Source organism: Microcaecilia unicolor, chromosome 7, assembly GCF_901765095.1.
Source record: "Microcaecilia unicolor chromosome 7, aMicUni1.1, whole genome shotgun sequence".
In the NCBI taxonomy this organism is placed as follows: domain Eukaryota; kingdom Metazoa; phylum Chordata; class Amphibia; order Gymnophiona; family Siphonopidae; genus Microcaecilia; species Microcaecilia unicolor.
This window is the reverse complement of record NC_044037.1, coordinates 57,237,602-57,254,238: the sequence shown is the minus strand read 5'-3', so window position 1 is coordinate 57,254,238 and position 16,637 is coordinate 57,237,602. Positions and strand designations below refer to the sequence as shown.

At 42.3% G+C, this 16,637-nt stretch overlaps 1 protein-coding gene across 2 annotated transcripts in view; it reads right to left on the bottom strand.

The window, feature by feature from the left end:
- APOOL (apolipoprotein O like) overlaps window positions 1-16,637 on the bottom strand; it is a 113,267-nt gene that overhangs the window by 28,157 nt on the left and 68,473 nt on the right. For both annotated transcript variants that reach the window (XM_030209127.1, XM_030209126.1), the window contains exons 5-6: window positions 9,529-9,627; window positions 3,899-3,990 (exon numbers count right to left, since the gene is read on the bottom strand). In XM_030209127.1, coding sequence (XP_030064987.1) covers window positions 3,899-3,990; window positions 9,529-9,627 — 191 coding nt within the window. The remainder of the gene's footprint in view (window positions 1-3,898; window positions 3,991-9,528; window positions 9,628-16,637) is intronic.

Genomic DNA, 16,637 nt, shown 5'->3' with positions numbered 1-16,637 from the left:
CAAAGCCATAGGTCGACCCTTCTGTTGAGCCTCCCAAATAATATGCAGTGTACGACGTATATTATTGGCTACTTGTCTCCCCGCCACAAACCCTGATTGATCTGGGTGGATTAATTTGGGCAATATCCCCCCTAATCTGTTCGCAAGGACCTTGGAGAGAATCTTAACATCCAAATTAATTAGTGAAATTGGTCTATAGGACCCACATGCGGAAGGGTCTTTGCCTGGTTTCAGTATGAGCGATATACCAGCTTCATGCATACTAGATGGGAGGGAGCTGCCCTGAAAACAAGCATTGCCCACCCTTACCAACAACGGCCCTACCTCCCCAGCAAAGATTTTATAAAACTTTGCAGAGTATCCATCTACTCCTGGGGCCTTCCCACCTTTAAGTCCTTTTATAACCTGCCTAATTTCCTCCAAATGAAAGGGGGCCTCTAGCTTTTCACAATCCTCACGAGATAACTTGGGCAACCTAAGAGAGCACAATTCCTTTCTAATTTCACCTCCCTCCACCCCAATAGTGCTAGTATATAATGTACTATAAAATCTCAAAAATTGATCCCTAATATCTCTATCCTTATAAAGGATCTGATCCCCCTGCCCTTTAATTTTGGTAATCAGCGAGTCCCGTTGACGGTGTCTCAAACAGTTAGCCAGCATCCTCCCTGACTTATTGCCAAATTCAAAAAACTTATGCTGGAGACGTTTCCTCAGGAACTCCACTCGTTCAACCTGTATTTGATCCAAGGCCGCCCTCCATTTACGTACCTCCCGCAACTCCTCTCCTAACCCCCCTTCCTGATGCTTACACTCCCAGTAGGCCAACCTCTCCCTGGCTTCCAGTTCTTTCGCCTCCCGTTTCCGTTTTTTCCTGGCGCCCCATTTAATTAGGTGACCCCGTACCACCGCCTTTAAAGCATCCCAGAGTGTGCCCTCCGACACCAACCCCATGTCATTCATACTACAGTAATCTTGAATTACCTTGCGTAAGTCCTCACATACCTGTTTATCGCCCAAAATTCCCTCATTAAGCCTCCAAAATCTCTGTTTATCCTCTTCTCCCAACCCCTTCAAGTCAAGTTCTACTGGGGCATGGTCAGAGACTGAGATAGACCCCACATCTGCATCCACAACGTGTTCCCATAAGACCCAGCTACACCAAATCATATCAATACGTGTATATGAGTTCTGAGAGTGAGAAAAAAATGTATATGCCTTCTGGGACGGATGTTTAAGTCTCCAAACCTCTAGGAGATCTAATCTTGAGGCCAGTGCCCTCAAACTCCGAGTATAAGGCTTGTGTACTGTAATGTGTCCCTTAGAGTGATCCATAGATGTATTCCATAAATTAAAATCTCCCCCCATAATCATCCCACCTCTTTGAAATTGAAGAAGCTCCTCCCTTATATGCTCAAAAAACTCTCCCTGACCTGAATTAGGTGCATAGATATTCACAATTGTCACAGATTTCCCATATAAGAGCCCTCTGACCGCTAAACAGCGCCCCAATTCATCTCTATAAATGTCATCAGTTACAAATGGAATCCCTTTCCGAATATAAATGACTAAACCGCCCACCTTTCCCCCTCTTTTATCAAAGTGTGCAATACATTCACTGTAAGCCCTCTGATGTAATAAATGTGCCTCTCGGCGTCTAATGTGTGTCTCCTGCAGCAAGACTATATCCCATCTACTCCTCTGTAACTCCCGATATACCAAATTTCTCTTCCTCTGCGAATTTAACCCATTCACATTCCAAGTTCCCACCCTCAACCCTTTCCCTCCCTGTACCCCTCTCCCGCCCCCGTTGCTGAGCGGTACCATTTGCCGCCAGCCTAATACTGTAAGGAAATAACCCCTCGCCAGAGCTGGCTCCCCCTTCTCCCCCTCTGTTTTCCCCCCCTCCCCCAAATTCGTATTTCCTCTCCCTCCGCTCCACCTTTCCCAAACTCATTACATTATAACAGTGTAATAGACATCCATTCTCTGAACTCATAACAGTAGAAAACTATTGCAAACCCTGTCTGGCAACCCTCCAGGGCTACTCAACAACCTATAACTGTGGTGAACTGAAACCAGTAGTCTCTCATACTTTCCATCAGGGTACTCTGTCCATTTCTGGCCTGTGGGAGCCCGGCCCTTTGCCACGACGATCCTCTCTTCTCGGTTGCTGCTTTTCCTGGTTTTCCTGTATCTCCTTCGGGAGGCAAATTTTTACAGCCTAGCTCCTTCAGCACTTTCCACGCTTCAACCAGCGAGGTCACCCGCCTCGTTTGGCCCTCTACTGTAAGCTGCAAGCCAAACGGGAAAACCCATCTGTACCTGTAATTAGCCTGTTGAAGAAACTTAGTCAAGTCCCGAAACTCTCGTCTTCGTTGCAGCGTGCCCAGGGCCAGGTCTTGAAATACTAGCACTGTTTGATTGTCCCAGGGAATTTCACCCATCAATCGTGCCTTACGCCAGACCAGATCTTTAGTCTAATAATCCTTAAAGCATGCCACTATATCTCTGGGCTGCTTATCTCTTCGGGGTCCCAGGCTTCTGTGTACCCTATCAAATTGTATCTCAGTCCCGTCTCCAAGCATGTGCTCGTCTCCTTCAGATGCCAGGATAAAGGCACAAATTGCTTTTACCACCTTAGTGCAGTCCATATTTTGATCCGTTTCTGGGACCCCCTTGAATCTTAAATTATTTCTTCTGGATCTATTTTCTAAGTCCTCAAGATCCAGCTGCATTTTATCTTTCTCTGCACGCAGAGAGCCAATCTCATTTTTCAACTCCAAGATGTCTCCCTCCACGTGCTCCAGTGCTTCCTCAGCTTGTTCCACCCTGCTGCCAATTTCCCTCACCTCTTTCTGGATGTCCACCACTGCATCCTTGATTGTTTTCCTCACTGCTGCCATTTCAGCTTTAAGCGCTTTAAACCAGCGCGTTACCTCCTGCTTTGTGAGTTCAGTATCGCTTTCTTGCTGCTCCATCAGCCTCTCCGTATCAGAGCCCGAGTCCGCCATTTTGTCTCGCGCCTTGCGCGGGGTGCGACTCGATGCTGCCGCTCCGTCCCGCTGATCAGCGCTATATTTAAATTTCTCCAGGCGCTTTCGGGTCGCCATCGATCTCCGGACTCTGACCGCCTAAATTCGCGATCGCGGTTTCGCTGGGGGAGAATCGCTGTTTTCACTGCTGCCCCGACGGAGCTCAAACATCAAGCAGCCATCTCTGACGGTGACGTCACTTCCTCAGTTGCTGGGAACATTTTTGCTATTCTGATTATTGTTGCTTCCCTGCACATTTATAAGATTTGAGCCTTTTTAAGTGATGAAAGGCCTTTATAAAACAAGTACAACATATATGCTTTTTATAACATAACATAGTCTACCTGAAAGCTCTTGCAGAGTTTAAACTTGTTCCAAAGGAGGTGTAAATTTGGAGAAAGCCACCACTTATAAGTGGGAGTGAGCAACAAAGATGCTTCTTCTCCTTGGGATCTGCCAGGCATGTTGGGCTCAATGAACCTCAAATCTGACTCAGCATAACATGTTTTACAGTTTTGCATTACCTGGTCCTTTGAAGACTGTGCTATTTTATTGAATTCCATGGTTGTTGTGTCATTTTTCTTCATTAACAATTCTATTTTACTGCATCTGAAATTCACAAACTCCCTTTCCCTTTAGAAAAACTAAATAAATGTATTCCTACTAGCCATCACATCCAGATTTGGTAATTAACAATTGATATTTCTTTAATAACAACATTACGGTATTATTTTCCTGTAACAGCTATCAACTATATTTTTTAATGTAAAGATGAAAACCTCCTGTGAAAAATATTCTTACATAATAAATACAATGTTAAATATTTTAATATTGATAAATAATGATCTACAGAGAAGACTTACCTTAGCTAATATTACTGTTTGAGCTGGGTAGCAAATGGATAGTCCTACGGTAGTAAATCCCAAAGGATAAGCAATTTTCTTAAACTGAGATCCTACAGAGATCAAACAAAATGAGATATGACGTACAAATTATATCATTGCAGAAAAAGCTGTTAGAAGATTTATGCCTGAGAATTCTGAATAGCCATTCTATGTCCTCCTCTGTTCATCTAGTGTTATGAAACTTCTGTAAGAGTCTCTTGTAGCTTACAGGTGATATAATTCATGTTGTAGATACCAAACAGACTTTCTCTTTTTATTTGACAATCTTTTTTCAACTCACCAAAATCAGTTTCATTCTCACATTCACATATTAAAATACTAACCCTCCTGTTTACTAAGCTGCGCTAGTGGTGCCGTGCGCGAATGCTGAAATAGTCCATTCACTTTGAATGGACTGTGTCGGCATTGCTATGTAACTCAGTACACCGGGGGGAGGGGGGGGGGGCAAGTATGAAACCATGCTTCTGTATATAGCGAAGTACAAAGAGTTCTATGAATTTATCACTGATCATGAAAGGCATCAGCCAGTCAAATATCATCACCATAGCATGTTATAGAAAACCAAGTTACGTACCTGTTCTCTGGGTAGAAATTCTCAAATGATATGCACCAGCAAAACTATGGTGAACCCTAATAAAACTGTTTTTTTTAATGGGACTGAGGGATACAAAACGTATTCAAGTTTTGCGTGGGACAGGAAAAGGGATCTAGACCCCTTCCCTCACACTAGATGTCAAACTTAATCTACTTAAAATCAAAAGACCATCTAATTGAGCCTTTCCAAGAAGCTAGAAGGATCTGCAATATGCTATCAGACTGGTTTAGGGCAGCCAAGGTTATCCTTTCAATATCTAAGTTATAAGAAAGAGTCCCAATGTTGGGATGCAACACTGTTCCCCCGGGACTGCGTGATCAGAGTTGGAGACTTCCCAGTATAATGGGTGCTCTTATGAAGAAATCCAGGAGAGAAAACCAGACCTGTCTTGGCCAATAGGGGCTGCAAGAATCAGTCCCCATAATCCTGTTCAATTTTAGAAGAGCATTTCTTTTGAGTAGAATGTGAGGATATGCATACAGAAGATCCTCCCCCCAATCCAGGAGGAAGGCATCCAAAACTAGCCAGCCATGAACCCTGTCCTGGTACTGAAGAGATAAATAGAGATCCATTCTGAGTGTACCCCACTCACAAAATATCATGCTCATTATACCTGAATCCAGACAATACAGCTTAGCTAGTCTGCCAGGCCTGGTTCTGAGAGTCATCCAGTGAGAGATGAACCACTTCTACAGAAGATAGACTAGAATTAATTTATTTGCCAACCAATCTCAAAGCCTTAAGAGTGTACCATATAGCCCTTAACTCTAGAAGATTTATCTGATGACTTTTCTCCCTGAATGAACCAAAGGTCTTGAGTGTAAAACCCATCTATATGGGTTCCCCTTCCCAGTCTGGATACATCTATGGCAAAAGACAGTTTTTAAAAAAGAAATCTGAAAACAGATTATTATTATTAGCATTTGTATAGCGCTACCAGATGCACGCAGTGCTGAACACCTGATACAAAGAGACAGTCCATCAATGAAGACCCCTTCAGAGGTCTGGTTATTCAGATGACATCTCAATTCTCTGCCCAAATCCACTGAGATCATAAAGTCCGTTGGGCCTGTTTAATTCTGAAACATGCCAAGTTAATTACATGCATAGTCAAAGTCATGCAGACCAACAACTTCAACATGCTCATGCTGTTGTCTGTTAATAACTCAATACAATCTCCCAAATCACAGACACCAAGGTGGTGATCCTTTCTGCAGGAGAAAGCCCTCTGCCTAAGCTGTGTCTACCAGAGCTCTTAAGAATTCTAATTCAGGTAACTGGCACAAATGTGACTTTGGATAGTAAACCCTATGACTCCAAATGTTGAATTTATATGCACACATGAATCTTTGGGCCCCTTCCTAAAATGGACTTCTGACCAGCCAGTCATCTAGAAGGGAAATACGCACACTCAGTCTACATAGGTGGCTAGTCATTTCATAAACACACAGAGCTGATGCAAGACCAAAGGGCAAAACAAAACTGAAAGTGGTATTTCCTTATTATAAATCTGAGACACTTCCAGTGGCTTTCTAATTGGCTGGAAGACTACACTTCCTTTACTTACGCCCAGAGAGATTTGATTCTTGACACATTGTCTTACGTTTTAGGAGAGTTCTTGCTATGGAAGATATGGAGATACACGTATAAAAGACCCTCTCCCAAATCTAAAAGGAAGGCATCTGAAGTAGTTTGCTGTGTGTCGCTATCCTGGAGCAGAATTGAGAGACTTTCCTGTTGTAAGGCATGGCAAAAAGATCTATTGAAGGGGGAACTCCACACCCAAAAATCCTCGAGAGCCCCCTCCTCATCCAGGACCACTCAAGTGATGGTAAAAAAAACAATTCAGTTTGTCTGCCTGACAGGTGTCCTTGCCTGCCAGGTATGTAGCCTTGAGAGTCATCCTATAAGAAACAGTCCACTTCTACATCCTGACAGTCTCCCAACACAGGAGATAGGATCCCATTCCTCTCTATCCAAAAAATGTATTTGTGCTGCTTCTTGTGCATGTATCCTCCTCTTGGACATTTGTGAACATAATTTACAATGTGAGGGATCATGATCAGGCTCCAGGCATTGCAAGCATCAATTATAAATATCTATGACAGATATGGTTCTTGAATATGCTGGGGGATTTCTTGTGGACATGTCATCATGAAAAATAGACACAGTAAAATCAAATAACTCGATGATGAACATACCTAACCAGAAGCTCAAGTACTGAATAAGATCTACCTAAAGCCGAACACAAAAAAGGAAACTTCAATATGGTTGAAAAACATAATGGCACTACTAGGAAAGTACTGCATGACAGTGATAGAACTCGAGTGAAAACTTGCAAAAGTTGTCAAAAAATGTAAGAAAAATGTATGTCTCTTGAACTGAGAGCTCCATGGAAAATGATATGGTCCTGCACGACAGCTCAAAAATTCCAAAAAAACTAGGCTGGAGTGGTTTTGCTGCACTGCCTATCAATGACATCATCCCATGTTGTGAGCTCAGCATCTTGCTTGTCCTTGGAAGGAGCACATGATACCTTTGCTGTTTAAGAGGAACACAATCCCCCCAATATTCAAAATCATTTAACTAGCCAGGAGCATGGCACTTAACTAGATATCTGGTGATATTATGCAGTGGATAGTGGGTTATCCCCCGCTGAACATTCCAGGTTAGTGGCTAGGAGATAACTGGCTATAGTGTGCGATTTAGCCAGCTATCCCCAATATTCACCGCATAGACGGCTATTGTAAGCGGTCACATTAGGCTGTTTAAATAGCTGGAATATCTTTGGCCAGTTTAAACTTAACTGGCTATCTTCAAATAGCAACTTCGCCAGTTAAATTTAAACTGGCCAAAAATAAAACAGATATTCAATGCTGGTTACCGTATATGGGCTCCCTCCCATGGTCTAAATTCACAATGTAAAGTTGTGATAGTAAGGTTTTTATATTAGAAGCTCTATTCATGATTTACAAGCATATATAGCATACACATGTATGCCTCAATATTTCAGCATCAAGATTTAGAGCTGCTTTTTTCCACAGCCAAGGTTTCAAAAGTGCTCAATTTGGCTAGTCCTTTACAGGAATGGTTAAGGGTAGTTACCCTCCCTAAACTTACACTGCCTATTATCTCACCTAATTAGGAAAAAAAGAAAGAAAGAAAGAAAGAAAGAAAGAAAGAGTGCAGCCTCCGTATTTAATTGGCAACGTTCACACATGTAGTTTTTCAAAATGCTGACACAGGTGCAAGTTCTGAAACAAATATAAATTAAGTTCAATAATAACAAAATAGTTACAGGTAAAGAGATTTCTTTAGTAGACTGAATTATGCTCTTAGAGAAATCAGTTCTTTAAGTCTGATCAAACAATACATTGCCAATTCACTAAATCTGGTTAGTACATAGATAATAGTTGGGATTTAAAAACCCAATTTAGACAGAACACAGAAATCAGAACTGAGACATCCAGGTAGGGACATTTACAATTCTGGCAGAAGTAGCCATGGGGGTGGGGGGCTAGGGGCTAGGGGCTAGGGGCTAGGGGCTAGGGTCTGCCCCCCCCCCCCCCCCCAGTCTCAGCGCCGGATGCCTGGTTGGAGGGGTTGCTCAAACCCCGCCAGCTGAACAGATTCTCTGCCGGAGCCCCTGACCATGCTGCCTGAGTAATAGGAAGTCGGCGGGGTGCTCCAACTGCCGATGCTGAAGCTTCTGCACATGCTCAGAACAATGTATGAACTGAGCATGCGTGGAAGTGCCAGTGAGAGGCTGGAGCATCCTGCCAGCTTTCTTGCTGCTCAGGCAGCAAGGGTGGGGGCTCCAACAGAGAATCTCTTCAACTTGCGACCTTGAACATCCCCTCCAGCAAACATGCAATCCCCCATTCCACCCTGACCCCCCCCCCCCCCAAAAAAAAAAAAAAAATCAAGTTCTGGCTGTGTCCATGAATTCTGGTATTATAGAAAGGGTCTGCCTTTCCTAAAATACATGCAGGACTGCAGATATATGTGGCAACACATGCAGTGGGGGCATTCATTTTATAATTATAAACATGGCAAAAATCAGAGGAAACTTGACAACCTACACATGTAACATGGTGTTCTCTGCCAGTAGTAGATAAAATGAATTGAACCTCCTGCACTGGGCCATAAATGGATTTCTTAATGCTACATTCTGGAAAATCTTAAGCTTTCTACAGGAAAGCTGTTCTGCAGTACTAGAAAGAGAAATATATTTGTTCTATGAAGTATGTTTGCAGCAGTCTCAAACCAGTATAGAGATGATGGATCCTCATTTTTTGTCTCTAAACCGCCTTCTATCCACAAGCATGTTTTTATGCTCTGTTACTATAACCTGTGGTAACGTTAATGCATGTTAGTTATTTCAAGCATGAGCTCCTCAGGATGAAACAATGGCCTACCAATATAACTCACAGATAAAGTGAGAGTTTAGCCAATATGAACATTAATCGTCTGGATTTTTCAGCTACTGTTCACATTATCTCAATGCCTCTATTCACCTGTGATTTAAGCTAAAATACCACTTAAAAAATAAATAGCATATTTTACAATTCGAAGCACATGAAAGAGCCTATTTAACACACATTTTTCTCACAGACATGAAACAGGAAAAAAGTCTTGGTAAAATAGACCCAAAATATTTTGAGTTTTTAAAAAGATAAAAAAATAAATAAAATGCAACCCAGCACAATTGTAAGCAAAATTATTGATAAAAAGCATTCCTACTATCTACAGTGGAAAACTCTTTTTTGTTGACAGTTGGATGTTGTTCATATCTTTCCTGAAGCATTCAGAATATATAAAATGGACTGTCCACTACTTCCACATGGCATAGAAAATGTCACAAAATGTTTCAAATTTATTTGTCAATAAATCAAAACAAAATTAGCCATAAACTGTGAACTGCTTCTTTTTAAGAAATGATATTCAACTTAATATCATTTACTACAAATAGAGAAAATAATACAATTCTCACCTTTTCTTGCTAAAAGCAGACCAGTTAACCCAGACATAGTAATCAAAGTTACTTTTGGGAGGAATTCTGGAGGAGGATGCTTTAGGTATACATATATATCTAAAGAAGATTGAGACAGTAATGGCAATTATTAACTGAACATTGTTTCAACCACTTACTTTTCTGTGAAAAAAAGAGGATATACTTATTCCAAATAGAAGCACTAAACAAGGCAGATATAAACAGTTCAGAAACAAATTACATGTACTAGCACCGACTACACTATATACAATATCATAATAATGGCAGAAAAGGAAGACACTTTCCCCAAAATTTTACATATGGTGCCTTAAGTTGTTAATTTGGTTGCATTGCCAAACTGCGTGCACAACTTAGATGAATGAGCTAATCAGCGCTTTTAATTGGTACTTAACAATTAGCAGCACTAATTGGCTTAAATTAGAATTTAAACACACAGCCTTCTAGGTGTATTCTACAACACAGTTTACATAAATTCTAATGCACACTGCCAAAAAGGGGGCATGGCAATGGGTGTGAAATGAGCAGATCGTGGGCATTTCAAAAAACTGTGTGTACTATTATAGAATACAGCTAATCTACACCTAACTTAGTCGCAGGTATTTAGGTTTGGTTTTCGGTGGTCTAAATGTATGCACCTACATTTTAGGTGCAAGCACGGTACGTGAGCATATTCTGTAAACTATACCTAAACCTTTAGGTATAGTTTATAGAATCACACTAATCGTGTGGTTTTTCGGCACGGATTGTAAGACACCATTTATAGAATTTACCCCTTAGTGTACACAAACCATTAGTAAACAACCCCCTTACTGTTAAACCTGCAAATAGAGATATGGGACTGAGCTATTCTAAACAATGAGTTTAGTAAGAATTCTGGTTTTACTTCAATTTTTAAACATTTTAGATGTTTATTTTCGCATGGATTTCAACTTAATTTCTTGTTAACATGTTTAAATTTGTGTTTTTATGATATTAAGCAGTGGTATAACTAGCTTTTAACACCCCCCCCCCCCCATTAGAACAACAAAAGATTTCCCTCTGCTTTCCCCCCCCCCCCCCCCCATATGTTAAAATGCCTTGGCTGGTGGGAATGCCCAAGCCTCACCAACAGAAGATATTTTTGTTGAGCACACCCTCCCCCCTCCACTGTGCCATCTTAGCAGAGGGGAAGTCAGCTACATGTTTTTAACCGCCAACACCAGCACTCCATGCACATGATCAGTGATTATAATATTATAATAGCTCAGGAGACATGATAGAAGTATATAAAGTAATGAGTGGAGTGGAACAGGTGGATGTGAAGCGTCTGTTCACGCTTTCCAAAAATACTAGGACTAGGGGGCATGCGATGAAACTAGTGTAGTAAATTTAAAACAAATCGGAGAAAATTTTTCTTCACCCAACACATAATTAAACTCTGGAATTCATTGCCGGAGAACGTGGTGAAGGCGGTTAGCTTAGCAGAGTTTTAAAAGGGGTTAGACGGTTTCCTAAAGAACAAGTCCATAAACCACTACTAAATGGACTTAGGAAAAATCCACAATTCCAGGAATAACATGTATAGAATGTTTGTACGTTTGGGAAGCTCGCCAGGTGCCTTGGCCTGGATTGGTCGCTGTCGTGACAGGATGCTGGGCTCGATGGACCCTTGGTCTTTTCCCAGTGTGGCATTATTTATGTACTTATGGCACACACTCCTTCCACTGTCAAACACTTTGTTTAAATCAGATGGATTTTTGTTTGTATGGTGACTCGACAGACTATGGAGACCACTAGTCCTGTACTTAAAGATGACTTATGACCACACACCAATGCATATTTATTTTGGATGTGAAGGGCCTGCTTTCAAATAGGGACATACACTTTACAAAATAACACAAAACCCTGCAAAAATACACTCAAAACATATATAGCAAGTTTACTAAACCATAACAGCCCTAGCCTACCTATGAAAAGGCAGTGCCTTAAATATTACACTGGGCCCTAGAGCACCAACATTACTGCTACGGTGAAACTGGAACAAGCTGGACTGTTACAGATTCCTACACTGACACTACATACTAGCAGAATCCTTTACCTCAGTTGCACATACAAAACATGGACAGACCCTCACCTGATACAAAATAAGGGACCACAAAAAACATGCAGACAAAAACTGAATACTGGTAAAAGAGAAAGAGCAATGCATTTTCTCATCAACCTCTCCAGAAATCTCATTGCCACCTCTTTCTTCTTTCCCAGTCTCCCATCCCCCCCTTCTATCCCTCATCCATTCTCTTAGTCCCCCCCATTCCCTTCTTCTGTACTCACTCTTTCCAGTCCTCATCTACCCTCCACTGCCTCTCATCTCCTCACCAGCCCCAGCTCTACCCTGCCTCTCCTTCCTTGTATCTAGACCATTCTATCTTTTCAAAGAGGGGGGGCTAAGTCCAAAGTGGAACGCAACCCCTTCTTGCCTGCACCCAGGACGAATCACTCCTATTGCCCCACTGATATAAACTGATCCATTTTTACTGGGTCAAGTTGCCTTGCTTCAGAGGTTCAGAGGCTGGATTAGCCCCTTTGAAAACTGAGCGGGGATAAGTTAAAACTTATCCCCCTGGTTTCACTAGGAAACTAAAGTTAGTGATTCACAAAATTGAAGGCCTAGCAAGCACTCCCATAATCAGGGCAGAAAGGACTAAGTTCAGCTGCTACATGAAGGCACACAAATTGCTGCCCTGAAATTTATCTGGATATGTGTGGAACCCACAGTTCCAATGTCTTTCCCTCTCTCATAACCTGTGAGCCAAAAACAACCCCACATTTGAACCATGATTTTTCATTTCTCCCCTCCCCAAGCCAGCACTACCCTCCCTCCTACCATAAACCATGAACACCAACTCACTGGACAACCAATTAGCATTTTTAAAAAAAGGTTCCAGAGGAGATCCGGAAAATTATAGACCGGTGAGTCTGACGTCGGTGCCGGGCAAAATGGTAGAGACTATTATTAAGAACAAAATTACAGAGCATATTCAAAAGCTTGGATTAATGAGACAAAGTCAACATGGCTTTAGTGAAGGGAAATCTTGCCTCACCAATCTACTACATTTCTTTGAAGGGGTGAACAAACATGTGGATAAAGGTGAGCCGGTTGATATTGTGTATCTGGATTTTCAGAAGGCGTTTGACAAAGTACCTCATGAAAGACCACAGAGGAAATTGCAGAGTCATGGGATAGGAGGTAGTGTCCTATTGTGGATTAAAAACTGGTTAAAAGATAGAAAACAGAGAGTAGGGCTAAATGGTCAGTATTCTCAATGGAGAAGGGTAGTTAGTGGGGTTCCCCAGGGCTCTGTGCTGGGACCGCTGCTTTTTAACATATTTATAAATGACCTAGAGATGGGAGGAACTAGTGAGGTAATTAAATTTGCTGATGACACAAAGTTATTCAAAGTCATTAAATCGCGGGAGGATTGTGAAAAATTACAAGAGGACCTTACGAGACTGGGAGACTGGGCGTCTAAATTGCAGATGACGTTTAATGTGAGCAAGTGCAAAGTGATGCATGTGGGAAAAAGGAACCCAAATTATAGTTACGCCATGCAAGGTTCCACGTTAGGAGTCACGGACCAAGAAAGGGATCTAGGTGTTGTCGTTGATGATACGTTGAAACCTTCTGCTCAGTGTGCTGCTGCGGCTAAGAAAGCAAGGAATGGAAAACAAAAATGAGGATGTTATAATGCCTTTGTATTGCTCCATGGTGTGACCGCACCTCGAATATTGTGTTCAATTCTGGTCGCCACATCTCAAAAAAGATATAGTGGAATTAGAAAAGGTGCAGAGAAGGACGATGAAAATGATAAAGGGGATGGGACGACTTCCCTATGAGGAAAGGCTAAAGCGGCTAGGGCTCTTCAGCTTGGAGAAAAGGCGGCTGAGGGGAAATATGATAGAGGTCTATAAAATAATGAGTGGAGTTGAACGGGTAGATGTGAAGCGTCTGTTCACACTTTCCAAAAATACTAGGACTAGGAGGCATGCGATGAAGCTACAATGTAGTAAATTTAAAACGAATCGGAGAAAATGTTTCTTCACTCAACGTGTAATTAAACTCTGGAATTTGTTGCCAGAGAATGTGGTAAAGGCAGTTAGCTTAACGGAGTTTAAAAAAGGTTTGGACGGCTTCCTAAAGGAAAAGTCCATAGACCGTTATTAAATGGACTTGGGGAAAATCCACTATTTCTGTGATAAGCAGTATAAAATGTTTTGTACTTTTTGGGATCTTGCCAGGTATTTGTGACCAGGATTGGCCACTGTTGGAAACAGGATGCTGGGCTTGATGGACCTTTGGTCTTTCTCAGTATGGCAATACTTATGTACTTATATAATTTTGAACTCAATACTGGGACTGCCTACTGGTGGGAGCATGTAGGTTGGTGGGGAAGTACGAGTCTGCGAAGGGTCTACTGAAATCACAGTTCAGGGAGAGGCAAGGAATGAGTCTGGGTTTGTTTTTGTTAGGTATTTTGAAAATGACGACCCAGAAACAAATAAAAACAAATCAGCCTAATTTAGGGGGTAAATCCTTGGGTAAATCTTCAATGAGCCACTCACAGCAGCCAACTGTTTTAATTAATCTGGACTAATTTTCAGCTATAATCTAGCTGTTTATTTGTGGCTGAAAATTACATCGAAGACAGTTGCCTAAAAATAGCTAATTTGTCTAGGATGATAAATGCATGACTGAATCCTTCCTAGAAGCAGGAGAATGGATGAGATCAGGGATTTTCAACAGATCTGGTTTTCAGGGTTTACAAACTATGGAAATTAGCCTTGATCTCAGACCAAAATGTTCATAAATACATCTGGTGAATATTATTTTTGGTTATTATATCTAGAACAGAGGCACAAAAGGAATCCTACACTGCAGGTATGGGCAGAACTAAAACAAGTGAGAGGGGAACTAGCACAACTACAGATGGCAGAGGTGGATTTTATGAGAATTAAGCTCAAGCACCAATATTTTGAATTTGCCAACAAATCTAGTGCAATGCTGGCCCATTATCTGCGTGCGAGAAGAGGATGCTCCCTTATTCAGAAGTTGAGGGATGAGAGTGGAGGATGGCATTATACTGATTTAGATATAGGAAATTGCTTTGTGGAATATTATCACAAACGTCTGGAGAACCACAGATGGCAGATATGACTCGGTTTTTGGATGAATCTGAAAGGGCTCAGCTGGGGGAGCCCATCACATTAGGGGAAGTTCAAGGGGTGATAAAAAGACTCCCTAATGGTAAGGCGCCTGGCCTAGATGGATATTCGGCAAGGTTTTATAAATGCTTTGTGGGGGAGATGGGTGAGCTCTTGGTGAGAGTGGGGAATGGGGCTTTGGAGGGTAAGGGGCTCCCGGTATTTATGTCTGAGGCTGGGATAACGGTGTTGCCTAAGCCTGGGAAAGATCCGGTAGTTTGTGGTGCCTATAGACCTATTTCACTCCTGAATATGGATGCAAAGATAGTGGCTAAGGTCCTGGCTAGGGTGTTGCCAAAATTGGTCCATATCGACCAATCAGGATTTATTCCGAAGAGACAAGTAGGGGATAATATTAGGCAAACTCTTCATTTGATATGGGAGGTACAAAGATCCCGGGCTAGACGGCATTGTTGGCTATAGACGCAGAGAAGGCTTTTGACCGGGTGAGTTGGGGGTTTTTGTGTGCAGTGATGGGTTGCATGGGCTTGGGAGATAATTTTGGGGTGAGGCTGACAGCTTTGTATGCAGCACCGAGGGCGCGTCTTAACATCAATGGGGGATATACTTCCTTCTTCCCAATAGGTAGAGGGACAAGGCAGGGATGTCCCTTGTCGCCAGTCCTTTTTGCCCTGTACATGGAGCCATTGGCAGTATTGATATGGCAGCATCCAGATTTTTAGGGTATTAAAGTTGGGGGGATAGAACATCGGATCGCGTTATTTGCGGATGATGTATTACTTTATGTGGTGGATCCTGCACGGACACTACCTGTGGTCTTGGAGGTTTTTAAGGAATTTGAACGGTACATGGGCTTAAGAGTTAATATGGACAAGAACTCTGCAACACAATAACACTAGAATTCAAAATGCGCAAAACACAACTCTCCCACTGTTCAACGAACTTATGTGGCTGTCCCACATGAACTTTATCTCATCTCAACATCACTCTGTATTTGTAAACACCGGAGACTGCAAACGCACCTCCGGTACGATGTAAGCCACACTGAGCCTGCAAATAGGTGGGAAAATATGGGATACAAATGCAACAAATAAATAAGAGTGAATTATTGGGGATTTCTTTGCAACAAGGGGAAACCAGTAGATTGAGAGAACTGTTTGCGTTTAAGTGGGCCAAGGATCATATTAGGTACCTGGGGATTCAGATTCCTAGGGACTTGGGTAGGGTGTATAGTCTTAATTATGGGAAGATAACAGATCAAATTCGGGGAGAGTTGTCTCGATGGAAGGGATTGTGGCTGTCGTGGTGGGGGCGTATGGCAGTGGTGAAAATGAATGTACTGCCTAGATTGTTATTTTTGTTTCAGGCGCTACCAGTAGTGGTTCCGAAACGGATATTCAAGCAATTGCAGGGTCTGGTGACACAGTTTATATGGGGGGGTAGGCATCCATGTTTGGCTGGGCGTGTGCTATGGGGTGCCCCTGAGACGGGGGGAAGAGCAGTACCCAATTTTGAGTGGTACTATATAGCAGTCCAATTGAGGATGATTATGGATTGGGAGAGGGGGATAACTAAACCTGCTAGTCAGTTGCAGCAATCATTTAGCCTGCACAGGCCGATGAGCTCTTATTTATGGACTACTGAAGGAGTGGGAGTGATCTTGGCTGGGATACAGAATCCATATGTGAGGCATCTGATCGAGGAGTGAGGAGGAAATGGGGGCAGTTTGATGGGGTGTTGACATTGGCGCCCTTGAGATGGGAGCCAAGGTTTGGGGCAGGGAGAGAAAATGCTAGTTTTGTGCGGTGGGAGCAAGTGGGCATTGTGAATTTCCGGGCGGTGTTGCAAGGAGGGAGGGTGATGAGTTTTGAAAAGTTGTGTTTCATGTA